The 26,550-nt window shown below is 39.4% G+C and overlaps 1 protein-coding gene across 5 annotated transcripts in view; it reads right to left on the bottom strand.

The window, feature by feature from the left end:
- The window catches only part of LOC106074676 (1-phosphatidylinositol 4,5-bisphosphate phosphodiesterase delta-4-like), a 96,876-nt gene that overhangs the window by 54,104 nt on the left and 16,222 nt on the right, over positions 1-26,550 (bottom strand). Inside the window, exon 1 of one of the 5 annotated variants that reach the window (XM_056043356.1) lies at positions 21,908-22,457. The exons of 2 other annotated variants lie outside the window; for them this stretch is intronic. In XM_056043356.1, the coding sequence (XP_055899331.1) occupies positions 21,908-22,019 (112 nt within the window). In that variant the 5' untranslated portion in view covers positions 22,020-22,457. Of the gene's footprint in view, positions 1-4,308; positions 4,685-7,342; positions 7,476-21,907; positions 22,458-26,550 lie in introns of those variants that run through there. 2 more of the 5 variants (XM_056043359.1, XM_056043358.1) reach the window with 2 other exon arrangements.

Below are 26,550 nucleotides of genomic sequence, written 5' to 3'. Positions count from 1 at the left end.
CCACCACTAGAAGCGATGAGTCCATTGAGCGCAGGGCTCTCTGAGAGACATACGGAGTGATCAGTTCGCTAAGGTACAAGGGCATCTTATTGTTATATATACACTGATGACAAAGTGTGGCTACCTTGTAATCGATTCTCGCTTTCACTATATCTACTTTCAAATTAAAGCTGTGTATATTTATAAATAGAGGTAATATTCAGCTGTTTTAAAAGAAGCTTGTTCCTATTTATTTCAAGCTCTACACTAAGAATGTACTACCCCTACCTTTATTCAGTTCTACTAGCTGTCTCAAGCTACAAACCAACGACCGCAGTACAACTCAAATGAAATAGACCTCATCCCATAGCTAGGCCAAGAGTTTACAAGAATACCATGTGGCTATGACAATGACCAACTGTCTTCACTTTCCCAAAACAGATCCCGGGTACTTATAAGGCAGGGTAGATTCAGGAACTCATTTTCAACTCATTTAAAATTCCATGACTATCAACGATTCAAAAGTATATCGCTTGTTTCGATATTTAAACCATGTCTCAAAAGTTTCAGACATCATTTTCATTTTTGTTGACCAATAGTGTTCTATGGTTACATCTTTGTAATCGCGCGCGTGTTCATTTCTTTCGTCGTCTGGTACCAGGTATCGTATTCGTCCTCTTTAGGTACTGCACTCCGCGGCTAATACGTTTTCAATATCGATAACTGAGAAGCTTTGTTTTCGACGGGTTTGTAGTACTGTTGTTATAAGTGAGCGATCGATTACAAGGCACTACACGATTATGTCACGGTCCAACATAAAAATGGGTTATATCAATACGGTCGATGGGAGAAATCTGATTTTTTTTTTCCTAAACTAAAATAAGAAGGAGGAGCAGAAGTTGGAAATAATGGCAAGTGAATTAGGTCAATATGGCGACGCATTTTTCAAATACTTTCACCTGAATGGCGGGAAGATAAAACTGGCTGTTAAATGATGGGAATAAAAAGCAAAACAAAGTTAAGGTTTTTTGCGGCTGCTTAGCAGAGACGTCAAAAGACTGTGGGGGCAGACTGAAGAACTGATAAGTGAACTGGCTGAGACAGCTTATCCTCCTGACTTCTGTTTTTTGGAAGTTATTGTCTGTTTACTCATTTAAGAGTCATCTTCATAAATTAAATGGCTGAGAGTAGTTGTCATAGTGAGTTTGAAGTCTTTGTCTGTTTACTGGTTTGAGAGTCCTTGTCCTTAAATGTAAACTAGTCTGGGAGTCCCTGTCTATTTAATGGTTCCAGAATCTTGTCCTCAAGGGATACACGATTGAGAGACCTGGTTCTCATAAGCAGGCTGAAAGTTTTTTTTACATAAGTTAAACGGCTTGAGAGTCCTTGTCCACATAATTTAAATGGCTTGAGAGTCCTTGTCCCCATAAATTAACTGGCTTTAGAGTCCTTGTCCCAATAAGCTAACTGGCTTAAGGGTCCTTGTCCTTGATTGAGTGAAGCAAGCGAGAGATGTGATAGAGAGACAGAGAGAGAGAGAGAGAGAGAATGAGAGAGATAGGGAGTAGGGAAAAGAAGAGATGTAAGCAAGAGAGAGAGAGCGATAGGGAGTAGAGCAGGGGTTCTCAACCTGTGGATCGCGACCCCTTTGGGGGTCGATTGACCATTTGCCAGGGGTTGCTTATGACCATCGAAACTATGGATTGTTATTGTCTACTCTTCTATTGCTTAATGTGTGTGTGTGTGGGGGGGGTCGCGGCAGAGTGGGGGATTGTAAAAATGGGTCGCCGAGCTTAAAAGGTTGAGAACCGCTGGAGTAGAGGAAAGAAGAGATGGAAGAAAGACAAGAGAGAGAGAGAAAGAGAAGGGTTGGAGAAGAGATGGAAGGGAAGACAAAAAAAAAGACAGAGAGAGAGATAAGGGAGAGAGGAGAGAGAGACTAAAAGAGAGAAAGACACACAGAGAGAGTAAAGCGTACCTACAAATAGACAAAAATACAAGTTTTCTCTAATATACGTGTCTAAATTATCTATGGACTTACATTACATTTACATTACATTTACATTACAATTACATTACATTTACTTCCATTACTTATATTCATTACATATACCCCCCCCCCAGAACTTACACCATTTAAACACACGGACATGAACCGTTTATTAGAAGCGTTGTCACCATTTCAACAAATTCCTTCCCAATACGTTACCTCACCTCCCCACCTTTACACTTTCGCCTGTCAGTGATAACAGTCCCCTAGGCGTACTCTAGTCCTTTAGGTTTGAGAAACGTCGATCAGTGAAAAAGATAAACATAGAAGAAGAACAAATATGGACCCAAGCTAGATTTCTATTTTCACAGAGAAATGTCTGGTGCAGTTGATCTAAGTTTTAAAAACATAAGTCTGGCTAGGAATGTAAGGTGATATCTAGAGCGTGTTCCTCGTCTCTTAACAACAGAGACACAAACACATCGTCCCACGCTGAGATGTTTAATTAGTAGTAGTAGTATTTATTATTATTTTTACTATTACTATTAACGCCCCCCCCCCCCTTGCCAGTTTTTTCTTATTCTTCATCTTTATTTTGTTATTTTTTTATCTTTTTTAAATAATATTTCTTTTTTACAATACTTCTATTTGAGTCACACTTTCGGGCAAAACCTTCCGGGTCGAAAAAGGGTGGATGGACGCGATTCTCGAAAACGGCTCTAACGACTTTCCTAGCCTATAGTTAATGTATATCGATGGGAAAAGAATTTCTAACTCTTTAGCCACACTGGGAAAACTCTAGTCAGACCGTTATAATTTTTAGCAGCCAAAAAAGAAAATTATTTAAATTTGGCTAAAAAACTAGAAAATCTGAAACAGACTATAAGTATACATCTTTACAATAAGGGAAAGAAATGTCATGAAATATTGCAATGAAAACCAATTTCTATGGAAAAAAAATCAACCAGCAGTGCAATATAAAGTGCAGAAAGAAACTGAAGTTTAAATCATCTTCGAAAAGTGCGATAAAAAGACTGTGAGAACAAACAAGCCATCAAAATCTACTATAGATCTAGACATTGGAATGTCATCCTTACATTCAGCCCACACTGGTCATCATTTATGTTATACGAGTGGCAACAGTGTAGGAGGGGCACAGTCTCAGCCGTACACCAGAAGTTAAGCATGTAACCCTTCAGTTTTACTGCCTTACCCCCCCCCCTCATTTTCGGCCCCTATTGACACCTATTGTGATATGAGCCGAAGACATGGCGAAAACTGACTTCATAGATAATTTCTAAATTGAAGTTGTTTTGTTTTTGTTTTTCTGAGGGCGGTACTGTACCAGCAATGCCACTTCGTAAAAAAAAATACAATGCCTCACTGGGCATAGTGAAAGGGAATAGAATGAATCTTGTTGCCCTTTAAACAAATCTCCATTCTGACAGTGCCAGACAAAGACTACTTGCTCATGATTTGATAATGACAGTGTACCATGTGGCAGCCTATGGGTTGTCAATAGTGTTTTCGACACGCATTCAGCGGTTCCAAAAAACTCTGATTGAGGGTCTGCGGTTGGACCTTCTGTACATCCCTCAACACTGTTAGTTACAGTAAGTTTTTCCAGTTTAAACAATTCATGCATCTGCTCATGTTGATACGTCAATGAATGATAAACCATTGATAAGGATACATAGGTCTGTCAGTGGTTTATAAAGATATACTCTGAATCACAGACTGACAGACCTATTTCATCAGATAGACATTTGTATATATTCTACATATTATCAGACAGACAGTTGTATAAATTCTAACTATCATCAGACAATTGTTTAGACTCTACATTTCATCAGAAAGACAGTTATATAAATTCTACATATTATCAGACAGACAGTTGTATAAATTCTAACTATCTTCAGACAATTGTTTAGACTCTACATTTCATCAGAGAGAATTATATAAATTCTACATATCGTCAGACAGACAGTTGTATAGAATCTACATATCAGACTATTTATCATCAGAGAGACATTGGTTTAGGTTCTACTTATCAACAGGCAGACAGTTGTGTACTCTGAATATCAATAGACAGACAGTGGTTTAGATTCCCATATCAACAGACAGACGTGTAAACTGTAAACTCTATATATCATCATACAATGCATCAACAGCCGGACAGTTGTATAGACTCTACATTTCGACAGACAGACTCCATGTATAAACAGAGAATTGTGGTCGGTTGATAATTACGAATAACGTCAACCTGTGCTAAAATAGGTCATAATTTAAAACAACAACAGTAACTCATTAGTAAACATTCACAGCTTCTGGCTACTTACTTTTTTGTCGATACTGAACAGCCCCCGCCATTTCGGAGCAGACGAACTGATTTAATCCCACAAATAAACGAATAAATGTGTCACTATCTAGGAAACTGACTTGTTAAGTAATCGATGATTAACAAAGTATCGAACCTCCACAGCCAATTGATCATCTGACGGGTTCACTTTGAAAAAAAAATCCACTTAATGTGTAATCGATATCTCGATGAACAGTAATCACAATTAACGATACTTTGAAACCTGAATGTAGCCGCTAAAGTAAAAACGAAATGTGAATCCCATAACAATAAAATGCGGGGAAATAAAACTGCACAATTCTTGAATGGTGTAAAACTCCTGTGATGTCCAGAGTGCAAAACTCTAAAAAGACAACGCAAAGCAAATAGCTAACAGTATTGCCAATGGCACGGCCCATACATGTGTGAATTTAAGTTTAAACCTAGCTTCAAGTGCGCTTTAACATACAAGGTCACAGCGGATGGATCCCCATGAAAAAAAAAACCCAGGCTTTAAATTTTGAGTTGTTAAAAAATTAGTTGTTAAAAATGTGTTCTGTTGACATTGGGTTCTCGTGTGGACATTGTCGGGTGGAGGGTGTGTTCCGAGGGGCGTCAGTTGCTTGACAAGCTTTCCATCCACTCTGTTGATGCTGGGGATGTCACATTGGTGGTAGCACACACCCCTGACCCGGAAATACAACCATATTTAAAAGTAGCAGAAGTCTACTCCCATGAAATAACGGAGTGTGAGATGTTCCGAGACTGAATACAATAAATCATTTTGGATTGATTGATTGACATAGTGACCTTATCATTGAAACCAAAAGGTATAAGTAAAAAAAACATAGTCTTCACAGAGTTCGGTTTGTTCTTCTCTATACACAGGGCCTAATCTGAAGCAGACGTGTATTACTATTGCTATTGTTAAGTAGATAATCCAAGAATTCAAAAGACATTTAAGTCTACACGAACTAGATCTAGCAAGATTGAGCTAAATCCAGAAGAAATTTAAAAAAAAGTACTACCATATCAGGTACTCGCCACTACATCAGCTAAAACGGACTAGTCTAACTTAATCCTATCACGTGGTGGGATTTAGATGTCTATTTTTAGACACTACCTTTACGTCTGCTCGACCTGTTCACCCACCAATACTCTCCCTCCCACTGCACACACTCTGCCTTTCCCCAACCTTTTTTGTTTTGTTTTAAAGTTTATCTTAGAAGTTAACTACATTAGGTCCAGGGCCGGATTTAAGTGTGTGGAGGCCCCGGTGCAGTAGCCCCGTCTGCTATCTCTTAAATCCGACCTTGAGTAGGCCGACATATGAACTTAATGACTTCTGTAATTATCTTTTCGTTTTAATGACACTAACCATCTGTTACACTTTGTGAGCTTTTTTTTGTTAGTATTATTCAATAAAAGTTAAACACGCCATGCCAAAGGCAATGAGTTATCAATAGTGTACAACGCACGACCGCAGAGCGGGATTTGATCTTCTGAAGCCCTAGGGCACTCACAAGGAGTTTGATAATGATGAATTAGTTACCAAAGCACTACCTTTGTAATGCTGAATTTTGAAGCCAAATAAATGGAGTAATGTACTTCATGATTTGGAGTATGCGGTGTATCCGGTATGAGGGATACGGAAGCATTGGTAAGTTTCAGCGCCGGGTTTAATAAGGTGGAGGCCCTGAGCTTCATTTGAAGACATTAATAAATATGACCTTACCTAATGCCACACTAGAGTAACTATACATTAAATATAATTTCTTTTCTGGTTTAATTTGTGAAGTCTTCTCGCCTCCCCCCCCCCACTCCTTTTGGAGAGTGAAGCTCTCAGTGACTCCACTGTTAGCATAGATGCTTAACTTTGAATTTCAGAAAGTTATGATCTTATATTAGGAATGCAGAATCTAGTCTAGTTCTCCTCTCATACCTTGCGATCTATGGCGCAGATGTAAAAATCATCTGTTTCTGAGGCCACGGTTAACGAGGGAGTTATGTGGCCAGCACAACGACCAACCGCCTTTACTTTTCCCCAACAAATGTCTGGTACTCATTAGAGCTAGGTGGACTCAGACTACAAAATCCCGAAATTAAAAATCCCAGTCTTCACCAGAATTCGACCCTCGGTTCGGAAGCCAAGCGCTCTACCACTTAGCCACCGCGCCTCCTTATATAGGGCAATGCTGTAGAAAATATCATAAGATAAGAATTAAGAATAAATTCCAGCCATCAACGGATTCGAACACAGTACCCGTCGGTTCGGAAGCCAAGCGCTTTACGGCTTAGCCACCGCGAGTCTAGGAATCAAATTTTTAAATTCTTGCAATGTTTGCACTCTGTAATTTTATTATTTTGTTAGCAGCAGTGATATAACTAATATTTCAATAGAGCGTCCTTGACATTGTTTGACATATTGATTTCGATATCTCTTTTCATGTTCTTATTAAGTTTTTGTCTTTAGAGACCATTACGTTGCCTCCACATTTATCCATATGAATTTCTCTTCAGTTTCTCCTCTCTATTGCCTCATGCTCCTTTAAGAGCTTGAACACAGGCGTAGCTAGGGTGCGGGACGGAGGGGTAGAATTTGAAAATCCCACCCGAGCCCAAACTTGAGGGGGGCCCCCAAAGGAGTGGGTTTTTTTTTTTTACATTAAATATTAAATATTTTTTTACGCAAAATACAGAGGCCCCCACAGAGATCAAGACCACCGGGCCCCCACAGAGATCAAGACCACCGGGCCCCCAAAGTGATGGTAAATTCCTAGCTACGCCACAGAACTTGAAACAGATCTAAAAAAATCAAAACTGTAAGCAAAGAGCAGATAACTGTGACTACCCAAATTACGAAAATCCTCAATACATTTATTATAATCATAAAATCTATTTTTAGAACACCGGACGAACTATATTTGACCAATACGGTGATTCTCTTTAAAAGTTTTATTTAGACGATGACTTAAAAAGTTAGACAAACTATACCACCAACTAATAACTTATCTCTTTGTCTCGTTATGTCTTACCATCTAGTGGTGCTTCCGAACACATCCTTTATTCGCTGTCACATTTTTTTTAGTCCATTCGTTCTAAAAAAGCTCGCACTCTGTCTGCATATTTCACTATCCTCTGGCTGTGCCAGCATTTGTCACACTATCGACAACAAGTTTGTGACAAGTCAAAAACTCGCTGTCAGAGTCACTCAAATTTATCACAGCATTAATTATTATTTTTCATTATTTATTTATTTTATTTTAATTATTTCCCCATCCAACCCCTAAATCATTCACCCGCCACACCTTTTCCTCTCTACCAGGCTAGACTTAGTCCACCACCTTGGAGAAAATTAGGCCAGTCCTTTCATTTATCTTCCCTTGACCGGGGCAAAGATACGCTCAGACATTGATCTTATCGACAGGATGTCTGACAGCCGCGGTTGACACCACCTTGGTTTGAATGCAAGCTAATCCTCCCCCCCCCCCCTTTTCTCACGTCTCTCTTTGATCTAAGAGATTACCCTGGTCAACACACCGCGTGATACTCCAAGGTGCGGCTCTTGTCGGATTTCACCCACGTGTAAGATAATTCTTAGCCTAGGACATTTCCTGTGTCCCACATTTCCCAGGCATATATAAAGTAAATTAAATCGGGCCAGACCCTCTTTCATTCTCATACGAGCTGAGCTATCGAGTCTGGACTACTTCATACATTCTCTCTCCTAGAGGAATACCTGGTGGTAAGCCGAACTTAATCACAAGTTCCATCTCAATTACTTTTGTGCTATTTCCATTGGATTTTATCATGTGTATTTTGCTTAGTTCATTTATATTTAATTAGTGCATTGTGTATTTCTCACTGGCGTAAGTAGAAAACATAAACATGTTCTATGTATTTATTTGTATACTGCATTACCCTGTTAATGCTACGTTGCTCAATTGATAGTTGATGCAACCATGTATATATTTGTACATCTTACTTTATTTCCTTTATCTCGGTTGGCCGCCTTGATAATCTTACTAGCGCACTGATACTGCGTCTAGAAGAGAGATACGAGTTATCTCCCCTGTAACGAATTATCTCCCCTTTACTCATTTTACTCTAATGAGAGTTGCGACGCTTGAAGGGACATTCAAGCACGCTCCATTGTTCTCGACCCACGGTCATATGTAAACAAACCATCTGGATCGCTGACCACCGCCCAACTCACCCCCCCCCCCTTTTCTTTCTCTATCCACCTGTGTTGTTTATTTGAGATTATTATTTCCCCTTCTATGTACATTTTTATATTATTACTTTCCCTTTTATGTACATTTCTATATTGCTACTATCTGCCATCTATTTTCCCAAATCCCATTGTCATCATCTCCCCTTTTGTGCTCAAAAGCAATTTTACCAATCTGACGAATGCACCTCAGTCGAGGGCATCGATAAGATGCATGAGAGACATGTCCTAACTTGTCTTTATTTATCCGCAGCCTCCCTCAGGTGTCTGCCTATTTATCGGATCACTTACCTGCCTATTTGCCTATCACCTATTGCCTAGTTACTGGCTCAACGATCCATTTACCTGCAGTTGTGCTTAGTGCTATTCAGCGCTGCACTTGCCTACTGAGATCTACTCAACTCTACCACTTGGCGCTATCGGCATTGCCCGCCTATTCGACAGCCCACCTGTCAAGCTATTAGGCGCGACTTCCCGTAGATTCAGATCTGTGTGAGACGTCATAGCTACGCCAACCCTCTGCAACTAACTGGACATATCCTGTTACCTACACTGCCCACGGCAGATCAGCTCTGCCCGCAGTAACCTTGTGCCCACGGTATCCGGCCACCCGCCCTACTGTGCCCACTACAGATACTAGAACTTGGGACTGAGACTCCGCAAGAACTATATCGCCGGCGTCCCTCTATCCGCTAGAGCGCCACCTACAGCTGCAGAACCTCAAGCCAGGACACAGCCAGCTGCGACATCAACAGGACAACCAGCTAAGTCAGAGGACAAAGTGACATACTCTCTTATTAGGTGCTACAGTGATGATCAAAATACCTTACTAATTAGAGATAGATGCAAACCCTCCCCCTTTTATTCTTATATGTATATTTATGTAAATAAATATTCTTTTATTTTAACTTTTGTATCTATCTTTCATTGCTTTGTCTCGTTGCGTGTCTGCTCCCGATTCATATGCTGATAAGTGGGGGTGTGATTGCTTTCAAAAATAATCATCCCCTAGACATAAAACGTGCCAAACACACGTCACATTTCCCCACCTGTCACATTTTGGCGAGCCCGTCCGTGGATTTAACCCTTTAGTACAGCAGGCACGAACAGGCAGCAATAACTAAATTCCTATCAATATTTTTCTAAAAATATTTATAAAAATCATCACTTCGCATTATCAAGAGTGTCACTTCTGTCATATTTTATTTATTACTATTATTGCATTTCATGTGTAACATTTCCTTGCAGGAACTTTGTGATTAACTTAGGCAGACACCGCATTCCTTCTGCACTTTTTCCTGTAACTTAGGAGCAATTGCTCTCCAGTGGCCCTTTCCTCTATCCCATTTCATACTTTTTCTAATCCGTCCTCTATTATCATGGACTCAACAGAATTAGATTCTGAAGTTGAGGAGATTATGATACTCCTTGGATATAAAGACCCCGAGTTGGAAGTCATCGTACGCCGGTTGATTGACAATGAAAGGAAATACAAGCAAGAAATGGAAGAATTGGACAAAGCCCATGAACAGAAAACACCAGAAATCAGACAGAGCTATAGGCCGCAGAGTTTGGAGCTGAACACCACACCGGCAAGACAAGACCGGGAAGCAGAGGAGAGTAAAACCACGACTCACATCCAAAGCGGGTACACTGCCCAAACGGACACAGAAGTTGCTGCCAAGGATGAAGCTTTCATACCTGATATCCCTCCTCTCGATGATTCCACATTGTCCACCCAGCCCAACCCTCCTGCTCAGTCTAATAGTCCTGCAAACTGCGACGCCCCAATTCAGCCCATGCCCCCAAGCCAACCCCAACCTAAAAAGGCACCAGTCCAACAACCAGCCTTGCACAAAAACGGCAACTTTCCAGCACGTAAGCCTCGTCATGACCAGAACAACCAAGCCCACCGTGACTGTAACAACAGCACGCGTGGCAACAAACCTAACCGTGCCTACCGTGACTGCAACAACAGCATGCGTAGCCACCAACCCAACCGCCAAAAGCAGCGGGCCTCACAGACCATTTCAGTAATGACCGCGGTCCCCAAACCCTCTGCGTCTAATCAGCAAACACAGACTGATAGAACAGCGGGCGACCCATACGTCATATCAACACTGACTGTGGCCCCTGAACACACTGCCCTTGGCTCTAGGAAAATGGAAGTCCTACCGGCACTTCCTCACCCTGTCTCATCTTCCCCCGGGATAGAGAAGATTCTGGTTAACGGACGGTATGTCCGGTCCCTATTTGACACAGGCTGTGCGGTAAGCTCAGTTATCTGCAAAGCACTGGTTGATCCGGCTGATCTCACAGATAGAACTGTGACGATTCAGTCCCTTGACCGTGAGATTCCTCCAAAGATTCTTCCTATTGCTAGAGTCCACGTAGAATGCAGATACGTACATGGCACCATCGACGCCGCCGTCATGGACACGCCAGTATATGATTTCATTCTAGGCTCCAAATATGTCCCTCTTGGAGTAGTCAACAAGCCATACTTCTCTCTGCCCGTCGGTAGATCGACGAAGCAGAAACGTGGCAGCAACCAGCTGGTTGGAAGCCCTGGTCACCACGCTAACACGCTCAGTCCCGACTCATCAGCAAAGCTCAAACCACTCTGCCCTGGCATTGACACTGCTGGGAAGTCACGAGTTAAGTCGTACACCCGCGCTCGTGAGGATCTATTTGACCCAGGCTACTCAGCCACAATCATGCATCCTTCCTCTGACATTGACAGTGTCAGAATGCCCCGAGGTAAGATGAACCCTTGCTCTCGTGGACTCACTCCTTTTCATGGCTCCTCAGCCACCATTCCGAATCAGCCTCCCCCTGGCATTGATAGTGTCAGGAAGTCACGAGGTAAGCCGAACCCTCGCGCTCGTGAAAACACTTCTCACCATGGCTCCTCAGCCACCATGCGAAATCAACCCTCCCCTGGCATTGACCATGTCAGGAAGCCCCGACGTAAGCCAAATTATAGTACTCGTGGGGACGTTCTCAGGCAGAACTCCACATTCTTTATCAGGCCACTCTTCCCTGACATTGATCATGTCAGACGATACCGAGGTAAGCTAACTACTTACTCTCGTGAAGAAGCGCCTCACAGCGGCTTCGGAGGCAAGCCCCAACGAGCACACGTGCCTTGGGCACCCCGCCTAAGCCCCAATCACCCTCCCCAATCCGCCCCAGGAAGGAATTATTACTCACCCAATCGCCCAATCTACTCTCCCGAACAACCCCAAATGTTTCACCCAGGTGACTACGTTATCAGGGACGGAAAGTAGACCACGGACTGACTTGGACAGACTCTCCTCCTGGCATGGCTATCCCTTTATTTTCCCAGATTTTTTTTCTAATGCTGTGATAACAACTGATCTTAAAGTTAGAGTGACATCAGTCTGCTCGCACTTTATGGATCTTTCTGCGATAGATCCATCTTGGCGGCGGCGTATGTGACAAGTCAAAAACTCGCTGTCAGAGTCACTCAAATTTATCACAGCATTAATTATTATTTTTCATTATTTATTTATTTTATTTTAATTATTTCCCCATCCAACCCCTAAATCATTCACCCGCCACACCTTTTCCTCTCTACCAGGCTAGACTTAGTCCACCACCTTGGAGAAAATTAGGCCAGTCCTTTCATTTATCTTCCCTTGACCGGGGCAAAGATACGCTCAGACATTGATCTTATCGACAGGATGTCTGACAGCCGCGGTTGACACCACCTTGGTTTGAATGCAAGCTAATCCTCCCCCCCCCCCTTTTCTCACGTCTCTCTTTGATCTAAGAGATTACCCTGGTCAACACACCGCGTGATACTCCAAGGTGCGGCTCTTGTCGGATTTCACCCACGTGTAAGATAATTCTTAGCCTAGGACATTTCCTGTGTCCCACATTTCCCAGGCATATATAAAGTAAATTAAATCGGGCCAGACCCTCTTTCATTCTCATACGAGCTGAGCTATCGAGTCTGGACTACTTCATACATTCTCTCTCCTAGAGGAATACCTGGTGGTAAGCCGAACTTAATCACAAGTTCCATCTCAATTACTTTTGTGCTATTTCCATTGGATTTTATCATGTGTATTTTGCTTAGTTCATTTATATTTAATTAGTGCATTGTGTATTTCTCACTGGCGTAAGTAGAAAACATAAACATGTTCTATGTATTTATTTGTATACTGCATTACCCTGTTAATGCTACGTTGCTCAATTGATAGTTGATGCAACCATGTATATATTTGTACATCTTACTTTATTTCCTTTATCTCGGTTGGCCGCCTTGATAATCTTACTAGCGCACTGATACTGCGTCTAGAAGAGAGATACGAGTTATCTCCCCTGTAACGAATTATCTCCCCTTTACTCATTTTACTCTAATGAGAGTTGCGACGCTTGAAGGGACATTCAAGCACGCTCCATTGTTCTCGACCCACGGTCATATGTAAACAAACCATCTGGATCGCTGACCACCGCCCAACTCACCCCCCCCCCTTTTCTTTCTCTATCCACCTGTGTTGTTTATTTGAGATTATTATTTCCCCTTCTATGTACATTTTTATATTATTACTTTCCCTTTTATGTACATTTCTATATTGCTACTATCTGCCATCTATTTTCCCAAATCCCATTGTCATCATCTCCCCTTTTGTGCTCAAAAGCAATTTTACCAATCTGACGAATGCACCTCAGTCGAGGGCATCGATAAGATGCATGAGAGACATGTCCTAACTTGTCTTTATTTATCCGCAGCCTCCCTCAGGTGTCTGCCTATTTATCGGATCACTTACCTGCCTATTTGCCTATCACCTATTGCCTAGTTACTGGCTCAACGATCCATTTACCTGCAGTTGTGCTTAGTGCTATTCAGCGCTGCACTTGCCTACTGAGATCTACTCAACTCTACCACTTGGCGCTATCGGCATTGCCCGCCTATTCGACAGCCCACCTGTCAAGCTATTAGGCGCGACTTCCCGTAGATTCAGATCTGTGTGAGACGTCATAGCTACGCCAACCCTCTGCAACTAACTGGACATATCCTGTTACCTACACTGCCCACGGCAGATCAGCTCTGCCCGCAGTAACCTTGTGCCCACGGTATCCGGCCACCCGCCCTACTGTGCCCACTACAGATACTAGAACTTGGGACTGAGACTCCGCAAGAACTATATCGCCGGCGTCCCTCTATCCGCTAGAGCGCCACCTACAGCTGCAGAACCTCAAGCCAGGACACAGCCAGCTGCGACATCAACAGGACAACCAGCTAAGTCAGAGGACAAAGTGACATACTCTCTTATTAGGTGCTACAGTGATGATCAAAATACCTTACTAATTAGAGATAGATGCAAACCCTCCCCCTTTTATTCTTATATGTATATTTATGTAAATAAATATTCTTTTATTTTAACTTTTGTATCTATCTTTCATTGCTTTGTCTCGTTGCGTGTCTGCTCCCGATTCATATGCTGATAAGTGGGGGTGTGATTGCTTTCAAAAATAATCATCCCCTAGACATAAAACGTGCCAAACACACGTCACATTTCCCCACCTGTCACAAAGTTACTAAATCTAAATATGAGTTTCCGCTTTCCTACCATTGCATATTAGGCTTCAGTAGCTCTAGACCTAGATCTAGATATTATTTACGTAGATTACCGAAATTTGCCGAATCTTTATCTCTGATCAACAAACACACCTACACTCAAACACGTCTTGGCATAAGCGCACCCTAAAGGTGAAAGCACAGCCAAACAAACTTGCAAACACGAGCCTACGCACACACACACATTCTCGTTGACATGGGTTTGGACCTTATGTTTTCCTTACATTTCAACCATAAAAATACTAAATATTGGTCACGTGGTGTGGTTCAGAGTTCGAAATGCTATTTGAAGCAACTCTACTTTCAACATAAACTAAAAAATCGAAAGAGTTTTTCAACTTTTTGTTGTTTTTTAAATACTAGAAGAAGGAATAATGATTTTTTTTTCTCAAACGAAACAAGTACTATAAAAATATTTTTAAAAATTAAATTAATATTTTCTGTTCAAAGGCAAAAGACAGAGAGGAATGGAGAAAGACGGTCGACAAATCTTGTGTGGTGCCCCAACAGTCCTACAGAGTAAGGGATAGGTGAAGGTGAACCTAGTAAACTAAACATTCAGATTTTATTTGTCGTAATTTGTCTTATCTTTGTATGGGGGCGGCCATATGCAAAAAGGGATATTGCTGATATTCAGTACTAAGAAAAATAGAATATAACTGTTATTAGGTCCCCTGAGTCCAATAGATTGAAATAATTATTGAAAATTTCTAATTAATTCAAAATGTAATGATGAGATCTTTCTGGAATGTCACTAAAATGTGTCGTCACGCTGCACGAATGTACGAGAGATATAGGGCTGGTCGATGGAATCATGAAAAGGTGTCAAAATAAATGATTGAAAAATGTCAACATGACGAGAATGTGGCTTAATTAATTTACAAAAAGAAATGAACACCTGTTTGAGATAATTGCTTTGTGAGTGACCCAATTGAAATATACAATAAGTAAAAAAAAAGGAAAGTTGCCCTTTCAGACCTCTATGAGACAGATGATGTAAAGGTCATCTGTTTGTGTGATCCACTGTTAACGAGGGTGTCATGTGGCCAGCACAACGACCAACCGCCTTTACTTTTACCCAACTAATGTCACTTTCTATCTCACTCTCCCATTCACAGGAAGTTATTAAATTTCTTATTGTAATTAATTCCCTGCCAATCAGCCAACGAGATAAACAGCACCACGGACTTGTACATCCCAGCTTTATCTGTACTATCGTAGCTCTGGCTCAATGAACAAATGACTAAGTAACTATTTTGTCTCCCTTTGTTAGAGACATCGACGTGAAGTAACAAAAATGTGTTTTCTAGTCTAGAGAGCCACTCAGTGAATCGATACATTGAGATGGGAACAATAGTGGGTAATGGAGAACATCCAGTTACAACTGGCTTTCAAGTTTACGATTGAATGATTGTCCAAAGTTAATTTCACTTTCGAATCCAATAATAGGTCGGAATCGATTACTCTATAGTTGTAATAGAGTTAGGGCTAGACTAAGAATAATAAATCTGTGCGCTTAGAAATATTTTTACCCATTGTTTTTGTTTAGCGCCATTTCATGCTTTTAGCTTTCTCTCAATACGCTATGATCCTATCACTTAATCTGGACCAGTTGGGAAAGGAAAGGGGGAGAGAAAGAAAGAGATATCTATGTGAAGGTTAGCGTGGCAGCTTTTTAAATGCATTTTATTAAAAAAAAAAACAAAGTTGTACCACTTGAATTCGAACTCGACGGCTTAAGCCAATACACTAACCACTGTGCCAGCGAATTGCCTATAAATATAGTATTCATAGCTATCTATTTTTAGTTTAAAACTTTCAAAATTCTCTACACAAGTTTAAAGGGGACTAATTTTCTTATACCAACACATCAGTGAAGTACAATTTCTTTCCCTTGTTCAATAAAAAAAACAAGAATTAATTAATTAACTGTTTGGTCAATTTTTTACAAATTGATTCTTGTTTTGTCACGTACAAGAAATAATTGTGCAAAGTTTCAATTTGACCAGAGAATGGGTGTGGGAAAAATAATGTGTACAAACATTTTACCAGACAGACAGAGTGAGTTGATATAATATAAGCTTTGTAAAAAAAAAAGATTCTAGAAGTGCTTGTCATTTTCTCCTGCTAACTTTATCGTAAAAAAAAAAGTAAATTTGGCTCAGAAGAAAATAATTTCCTGAACATGTATTTGTTTAACTCTAAGAAATCCTCGTTTTAAACTGCTAGACTGCATAGCAAGTTTGGTCAAATAGTGGGCAGACGTGAATAAAACAGGAAAGTGGGAGGACGGATGTAAAATGATATTAAGTCAATTCAAGTCCTGAGGGTTTTATTATCATGCATGTAAGGCAAACCTTTTTTTTTTCTTCATTTTTTAGCTTACCTAGATAAACCCTAGAACAGTGGTCCACTATACAGCAATGAAAGACATATATTACAGACGTTACTTCAAAAAAAAAAGAAGATAATCACGTCCTACTCGTAGTATTGTAGTAGGCCTATACATTATAGGGGTTTCAATTTTGAAATTTTTTCAACTATTAATCATGACAAGAACATTGAAGAATGTGGAACAGGGAAGATTAATATCTGTGTATGCATAAATGTTTCAATCGTAAAATATGAAGTGATTTTATGTCAGTGTTAAAAATCTTTTGATAAGCAGCTGGTATATTCTTTTATGTGAATTTACTAATATATTTTCATGGTTAAACTTATAAAGTAACTCTTTAATAAACAATGTGACATAAAACCATTATAGTTTTAAAGATTTAATTTAAATAAATAATAATAATAATAATAATTAAATTTATAGAGCGCTGTTAACAAACAAAATGTAGTCTCAAGGCGCTGTGATAACATTACAAACATAAATACGAGAGCTAAAATGAAAAACTAATCTAAAAAGTTTTAAACAGAGAAATAGAAAAAAAAAATTATATTCTAGTCAATTAATTTTAAATCAGATGTGATTTTTTTTTCGGATTAACATCTAATAGAAGTGTTTTTATTATTAGGCCCCTATATTTATTTTACTGCTAAACTAATAATGCAGTTCGAATTAATGTTTATGGAGTGACGTCTTTTTTTTTAAATTCATTCTAATTAATAACCGTGAAGATTATACATTTACGTATTTTCTTATTGTGTCCTGGCAAACGCCGTGGAACGTTTTAGAGCACTGCGGGACATGTAGAGCACACTGGTCATCCACTGCATCCCAAACCAGCTTCAGTTGTCTGTACTCTGTTCTGCCACTGGATTCTGCTGGCAAGGGGCGAGAGAGTGAGGCTGGTGCAGCGTGAGGCTGATGCAGCGTGAGGCTGGTGCAGCACTAATCTCCCTCACTTTTATAAATTTTCATCGCGCAAGCCACAATCTCATCTCCCATATATATATATATTGTGCCCTATTTCTAGTTATAAAACAGTTTAGACGTTTTGTTGATGTAGATCTGCGTTGCGACAGAATGACACTTCTTCTTTTTCTAGCCAGCTTTATTGCAGCTGAGCTGTGAGCCATATTGACATGCGGTAATGTGGTAGCCTAGAACTTATTATGTGCTAAGTTTCATCCCACAACCACTTGGTACAGTAATATAACTCCCTCCCTCTCTTCTGGTGGAGGTCAATAAAGAGACTTTTGATGAAGGTGTGTGTAATGGGAGAAGGAGGAGGCATGAATGTGTGTCTGTGTGTGTATGTGTGAGAGAGAGAGAGAGGTGTGTTGAAGGGGGTATGTCAGCCTGTCAGTGGGGGGCATGACCGTGTGTTACAGGGGGTGTTGAGTCGGTATGGAAACTCAAAGTTTATCTACGGGCTTTGAACAATTCAATATTGACTTTTTTGGTTCAAAAAGGTCAACTGTATAATTAAATAAGGCACGATTACTTTACTATTAAACTTTTTTTGTTTTTAAATTACTTTTTTTTTTATAGTGCAACTTTCATCCTTATAGAATGCCCAGAGGCGCAATCTCGTTTGTGGACCAGTTTGGGGGAGGCGGTATATAAGAGAAGGTTTCCGTGCTGTCTTTACGCGCTTGGCAAACAAAAATCTGCTAGAGTCAGGATTCGAGCACCAACCCTCTAGATAGGTAACCAATCCTACAAATTAACGTTAAATACAAACTCATGAAAATAAAAATAGTTTCTGTTCTTTTTTCTTCTTTCCATAAATGTAAGAACTATCAGCATAGAAAAACATTTTGTCACAAAAGGAAGCTAGTACATCTGACAAAAAAACTATATCTACGCCTACAACATAACATTTTATAAAACACAAGCCAATACATTTTTAAAAATACAATACATCCATGTATAATACAAATTTTGGAGCAGTTTTTTGATTTGGAAAAAAATGTAATGTCGAGTCTAATTATAGTAATTATCGTAAAGAATAGGACAATTTTACGTTGCCAACTCCGAGTCAAAATTTGCTTGTTTTATTCTTAGCATGACAAGTTTATCTTGCTGGGGGAGGGGGGGGGGAGACGGTCTGCTTCTAGTATAATAGTTGAGTACAAAGTAGCAAACACTGGTCAGTCTGAGTAACCAGAGACTATCTGGTCAGGACAACAACCTGTAAAGACAATCATGCGAGGTATTCTCCAACTGGACACTGACCGGTAGCAGGTCAGATATCTGAAACAGGACACCAAGGACATTCACCTTGACGCCATTTCTTTGTTGTTTGAGTTTCAAGGCAACGGCGGGAGCTTATAAAAAACTGAGAGAGACGAGTGTATGTTTGTGGGACAGCCTGATGGAAGAACTGTAGGCTCGAGAATGGACTTTTTAAGACAAAAATAATAAGGAAAACCGTTAATTACTGCCATTTATCTCACGATGGCACAGTTCAGTTTCCTTTTCTACTATATAAAACAAAAATAATTAGTTGCTAATTAATTGATTAACGAATTGGTAATTTTTTTTAAATTGATTCTTGTATTGTCATTAACTATGAATAACCATGCAAAATTTCAACTTGATCTGAGAAGGGGCAGCGGGAGAAAAAAAGAGTGACAAAATCTATAAGGGGAATAAATCCGTATTTACATCCACAATTATCATTAAGCAGCATTTATTCCCCTTATTTTGTTATCAAACAAAATCATTAATTACCAATAATTAATTAAGGTGTTTTTCCCCCCACTATTTATTGGATAATTGTTTGATGGATTCATGTTATGTCAGGTACAATCAATAATTGTGCAAAGTTTCAACTTTATTAGAGAATGGAAATCGGCAGAAAAAACATGTTCAAACTTTTTACCAGACAGAGTGAGCTGATATTAGCTTTGAAAGTATTTTGTTACGTATAAAAATGTCCAATTTCACTTCTATGATGGGACGGAAAGCTTTGATAATCAAGGTAGCAATAGCTTAAAACAGATTGAATCCATTCTCTAGAGCAGTGGTTCTCAAACTTTGGTCCGCGGACCCCCAGAGATAACCGTTGGGGGTCCGCAGAAAGATACAAATTGTATACAATTAACTAACTTTTTCGCTGAAAGCCATTTGATCCGATCGCATAATTTCAATAATAATCAACTCTCCACTCACTACTGTTTAATATAAACAACATAAACAACACTAAGACTAAGACTGCTTTATTGATCCTTACGGACATTTGTTGTGATTACAAGGACTCTTTTCTCATATAAAGACAACACAACAGAAAAATACACAAACAGCATATACAACACAAACAGCACAAACAGCATATGTTAACAACGTAAACAACACAAACAAACAAAACAACATAAACAACAGAGCTACAAACGAAATGTTTCTACTCATTGTCTGCATCTCCATTAAAGACGAACAGCAGGAAGCTAGTGCAGGAGTTTTTATATTGCCCAATAGCCTGTTACTTCTATGTGATGATCTAATAATCACGACAGTATTAATGAGGCCCAAAGACTAGCCCTAGTACAAGACAGGCCCAAAGACTAGCCCTAGTACAAGACAGGCCCAAAGACTAGCCCTAGTACAAGACAGGCCCAAAGACTAGCCCTAGTACAAGACCGGCCCAAAGACTAGCCCTAGTACAAGACAGGTCCAAAGACTAGCCCTAGTACAAAACAGGCCCAAAGACTAGCCCTAGTACAAGACAGGCCCAAAGACTAGCCCTAGTACAAGACAGGCCCAAAGACTAGCCCTAGTACAAGACAGGCCCAAATACTAGCCCTAGTACAAGACAGGCCCAAATACTAGCCCTAGTACAAGACAGGCCCAAATACTAGCTCTAGTACAAGACAGGCCCAAAGACTAGCCCTAGTACAAGACAGGAGCAAAAGACGAAATAAATCTTAAATAGACCCCGGCGGACAACGGCTTTGTCTGCATCGGTTGTGGAAATCTATGCAGGTGTCAACTAGGTCTGCGTGGCCATGTGAATCACTGCACTCGTCCTTAATCTTGGGAATCGAAGACATTGCCATTTTGATTATTATTAATGTACACAGCATTACAATGTACAACCATCTTTAAAAAGCAACTGGTCATTAACGAATACAAAATCCGCCGTCATCTAGTCCATTCTAGAAAGGGTAAGATCGAAATCAGTGGACGTGAGAACTGACCAGCGCTATGACGTAACCGAAGATGGCCAGCTACTCCCCTAAAGATGTCCCCAAACCAAATCTTCGCCGGCATTCAGGAGAACACGTTTGCCATCTCAGGGGAAACCACCGCGATAAAGAACTCGGACAAGACAAGCAAGCAGTTATTTACTTCCCTTCCTAACCCCACTCAGTACGAAGGCTCTGTTCCCAATCTATTCCTACCTAATCAAACAAATTATTACACATTTACATATTTTTTATGAAGGAGAAAAGGCGCAACAAACGTACAATAATAAAGTTTCGATAAATAAGGAAATATGTGTGCATGCTGTGGTTCTTAAAATAGGTGATTAGGAATAAACATTTACTTGGACATATAATAGACAGAAATGAAGCGGTGTCTTTAGTTATAAATAATAAAGCAAGGCTTCCATCCTGCACTATGTAATCTGTGTTTGTTTAAAATGAAGAAGTTACTGTTCTTTTTTAGGATAAATGTCATACACGTGTATAATAATAATAATAATAATAATAATCTTTATTATCCATGAGGAAATTTGTCTTAAAAAAAACACACACATTATTATAACTATTGAAAAAACGAAATGTACATGTATATTAGACTCGCTTATAATTTACCTGGGAAAAGTTTGTATCAGATGGTTTGTATTTAATGATTTGATTGTATGATCTTAAATGTCATTCTGTAAACTAATAGAGGATAAAAGGAGTTATACTGCAAGAGGTGTGATAAAGTGGTGTCAGCACTGGTCAAAATCGTGAAGAGAGTCACTAGTCTAGTACTTCAACTAAAACTTCTTTAAAGCCCATTTCCACCATGAATCATTATCATCAATAATAGCGTAGTTTATTATGTTTGAAACACACACACACACTCATTGCATGGGTATGGAATAGTGTGCATGGTACTTTGTTTTTATTAATGACATAGATCTAAATGGCCACAATTTATACACAAAATATACACACATTTTTTTATGTTAAAGGTGGACAAATTAAAAAATAAATGTACATTTATATATGTACACAAGAAGTAATATGTGGCCAGCTGGCTTAGAGTTGTGCTTCGTCAAGATTCATCGCGAAGAAATTAAAACAGGAAACAGGGATAAGTATGAAACAAAGTATTGTAATTAAACATTGACAACCGCCAAGCGTGAAGCCTACCTTGTGACTCAGTATTGTTATCCTCGAGAACGTATTTGGGTTTATTGGGAATTCCCATTAACTGCTCGACGACGTAACTTTGTCGTCTGCGTCTGAACTTAAAACGAGGCATTTTCTTTTACATCAAATTATTTGTCTTTTATGTGTGTAGACCTACTACCATATAGGCCTATCTCAATTATGTAATCTGTGTTTTATTCGTAAATTAGACATGATAAAAAAAAACAACATATTTTAAATGTTGCTTCAGCTAACAATCACAATTTCAGAATTTTTCGAAAATAAACTTTATTTTTAAAAAAATGTCCACAACAATAGAGAATGTTTCTTCATTTCCTAGTTTTCAATTCATCCGAACCAAGATGTGAATATTGCTGTACTCCACTTTCTTCACTGATTCAACTAACATTGTCCCGCTTCACTGAACTTAGAGAGCTCCAGTCTTCAATATGTTTGACTACTGGAATCATCTCCTATGCATCAACACACTAAGGTATTCCGTTCAACTAGTGGACCATTTCTCCACTACCGTAGACCGAGCAAAGAAAGACCTACACAGCAATAACTATCGAAATTAAAATGTCACTCGCTACACACTGATAGATATTCATTCTATTGGTTCTTTAATAGTTCAAACACAGCTGTGCCTGAATGGCTGAATAGATGTATTCTAGATCCAAGCTCATGATTATTAGAGCTGGTAGACTGGACCACAAAAGTTGTGTAGAAAATAGAACGCTGATTATATAGTCTATGTTATACTGTTACACTCGAACAGGACTTCACCCCTAATCCTACTTTAAAATATTCAACAGACTTTATTATCTTATCTATGTATGTCTTGAAATAATGTCAGGAACGCCATAACGTGTCATTTAGTAGACTTTATATTTACCATATAGGCTCCATACATTATAAATTAATATTACAAACAAGCAAAATATAAAAATTATTTAAAAAAAAAACACTTATCCAAGGGGAAGAACTACAAAATCATAGCCATCTCTGAATACGGCAAGGTTTAATTTCCTTTTTCTAACCTTGTTGATGTCTAAGAGCTGAGCCGAAGGCTCTTCGAGCTCTAAGTTTGAAAAAAAACCTGTTTGGACGTCCAGCCGAACAGTAAAAAAAAACAAACCTGTGGGAACACAGTTCTGTTTGAGAGGGACCCGAGTCAATGCCTATGTAAAACATTGCTGTTTCCAATGCCTTTGGCCCCGACGCATGCTTGGCTGCACATGGCCGAAGGCCGAGGGCACCGGGAGCCACCGTCATTTTCCTTCGTTGTACCAAGCTAGCTGTGTGGGAACCGCCATTGATGTAACGGTCCCTTTGAGGAACAGCGCATGGATGTGGGACGTGTTCGTGGGGACTTTCTTACAACCCCGCCCGTGCAAGGGGTTGACTCTCGTCTACCCGTGGGCATCCCCACGGGAGTTATGTTTCGCCATTCATTTAGCCTAGCTACCCCCTCAAGTAGCCGTTTCCACCCAGGTGCCACGATGAGGCAGAACAGCGTACCCGGGCCTTTTTCTAACCTAAAACAAAACGTGTACATACCACTAATTTTTAGCGGCCTCCGAAAGGGGAAAAGACGCTATTAGTTTTGTGCGAAATGTCTGTCCCGTTTAGATCTCGTAAACTAGAAAAGATATTGAAAATCCGACATCACCATATTTTAGACCATTCAAAGTTCTGATGCAACGGCTACTTTTTTTTTCTGAAATCGAAAAATCTAATTTTTAAAATCAGTTATGCAAGCAGTTTTTTAAAGAGAAAAAGCTAATTAGTATGCATTATAAGTTAGACCTAATTTAACACGAATAGTAATCTTGTAAACTTCATTTTCCTATATTTTTTTTTTTTATATTAGAACATGTAGAATTCAAATTAGAGATTGAGCCTTCTCAAAACAATTAGATCAATTATAAGACATCACTTAGGCCTGGGGAGACGCGGTGGCTCAGCGGTAAAGCGTTTGGCTTCCAAACCGGGGGGCCCGGGTTCGAATCCTGGTAAAGACTGGGATTTTCAACTTTGGAATCTTTGGGCGCCTCTAAGTCCACTCAGCTCAAATGGGTACCTGACATTAGTTGGGGAAAAGTAAAGGCGGTTGGTCGTTGTGCTGGCTACATGACACCCTCGTTAACCGTAGTCCACAAAAACAGATGAACTTTACATCATTTGCCCTATAGACCACAAGGTCTGAAAGGGGAACCAGTTAGGCCAGGTTCACATCTAACTTTACATTCACTTTCACCTATCCTTTGATCTGCGGGACCGTTGGGGCACTACACAAGATCTGTTAACCTTCTTTCTCCATTCTTATCTCTCATTTGTCTTTGATATAATTTCATTCAGATGTTCTTTCTGAAAATATTGAAGCCTGCCTGGGTACCATTTCGGGGGCCGATTTTGAGTTTGTGCTTCCACACAAACTGTCTTTTGTAACCTTGTTTTTTCTTTTTTTATTGATTCTTGTATTGTCATGGACTAGGAATAATTCTGCACAATTTCAACTTGATCCTAGAAGGGGGCAATTGGGGGGGGGGGGGAGTGTACAGAATTTGTACCAGACAGAGAGACGGACGGACAGAGTGAGTGAATATAAGGTTTTAAAAAAATATATATTTCGTTCTAGGCTCATCCTTTGTGTCCAAACTAAGTTGAATTAGGTAGATTATTATTGTTATCGTACTGCCGCCCACTTGGTATATATACTTATCATTCGGCTTCTTGTGAAAGCTATATGTAAAGCAGAAAGAGTCTGTGACTTTGTGAATAATTGCAAGAGAATATTTCCGGGTGTAAGATTGTAGAAGCAGAAAGTAAACGCGTCTCTCAAGCTGCTAGTCCACGGGACAAACTAGAAGATCTTCTCAATGCTGTGTTGCGACAAAATTTGAATGTTCTCAACGCACCCCGCGACATGTGTGATGTCAATATGTCATGTGACATGAGAAACTCAATGGGGCATAGCCAAGCTCTAGCATGCGAACAAAGGAGATGTAAGACTAAATGTCAGGTTCTTATGAGATTGATTAGGAATTGACGACATTTATAAACAATTACCATAGACATAAATAAATATAGACTGGCCGAAGGAAGTAACTTCATGTAACTTGAAAACATGTATATCTATTGTATTCGGATTTCCGAATTATGAAAAATTGCATGATCTTCATTCTTAGAGATTAAACAAAACTACACTGCCTCCTTATTTACAATATATATAGGTGTGTGGCTGAAATAGATATGAATACTTAACTTTTATACTGCTCATAAATGCTGTATAATAAAGTACACAAAATTGCAAGTCACAAATTTTCGTTTCATAAAACTCTTTAATAGGCCAGTCTAAATTTATTTATGTCTATGACAATTACATATACCGCAGGCCTCACCTATATCAGTTTTATACCACGGGCCTCACATATATATGTTATACAATATATCTGTGTTAAACAGCGGACTTCGCATATATCTGTTTTATAAAACTGGCTTCACATTTATGTTTTATATAACTGGCTTCACATATATGTTTTATATAACTGGCCTCACATACATGTATGTTACACAAAGTACCTCACATTTATCTATGTGTTTTACCACGGGCCTTACATGCATCTAGGCCTATGTGTTTTACCACGGACCTCACATGTATCTATGAGTTATAACAAGGGCCTCGCATTTATCTATGTGTTATAACAAGGGCCTCACATTTTTTTCTATGTGTTATAACAAGGGCCTCGCATTTATCTATGTGTTATAACAAAGGCCTCACATTTTTCTATGTGTTATAACAAGGGCCTCACATTTATCTATGTGTTATAACAAGGGCCTCACATTAATCTATGTGTTATAACAAGGGCCTCGCATTTATCTATGTGTTATAACAAGGGCCTCACATTTTTTCTATGTGTTATAACAAGAGCCTCGCATTTATCTATGTGTTATAACAAGGGCCTCACATTTTTCTATATGTTATAACAAGGGCCTCACATTTATCTATGTGTTATAACAAGGGCCTCACATTAATCTATGTGTTATAACAAGGGCCTCGCATTTATCTATGTGTTATAACAAGGGCCTCACATTTTTTTCTATGTGTTATAACAAGGGCCTGGCATTTTCTATGTGTTATAACAAGGGCCTCACATTTTTTTCTATGTGTTATAACAAGGGCCTCACATTTTTTTCTGTGTGTTATAACAAGGGCCTCGCATTTATCTATGTGTTATAACAAGGGCCTCACATTTTTCTATATGTTATAACAAGGGCCTCACATTTATCTATGTGTTATAACAAGGGCCTCGCATTAATCTATGTGTTATAACAAGGGCCTCGCATTTATCTATGTGTTATAACAAGGGCCTCACATTTTTTTCTATGTGTTATAACAAGGGCCTCGCATTTATCTATGTGTTATAACAAGGGCCTCACATTTATCTATGTGTTATAACAAGGGCCTCACATTATCTATGTGTAATAACAAGGGCCTCACATTAATCTATGTGTAATAACAAGGGCCTCACATTGATCTATGTGTTATAACAAGGGCCTCGCATTTATCTATGTGCAACAGTTTTTTTTTTTAATTGAAGATCCATTGGAAAATGTGTTTTAATTTTAAAAAGGGGAGA

The sequence above is a fragment of the Biomphalaria glabrata genome, chromosome 10 (assembly GCF_947242115.1).
Source record: "Biomphalaria glabrata chromosome 10, xgBioGlab47.1, whole genome shotgun sequence".
In the NCBI taxonomy this organism is placed as follows: Eukaryota; Metazoa; Mollusca; class Gastropoda; family Planorbidae; genus Biomphalaria; species Biomphalaria glabrata.
This window is presented reverse-complemented; position numbering and strand designations above follow the sequence as displayed.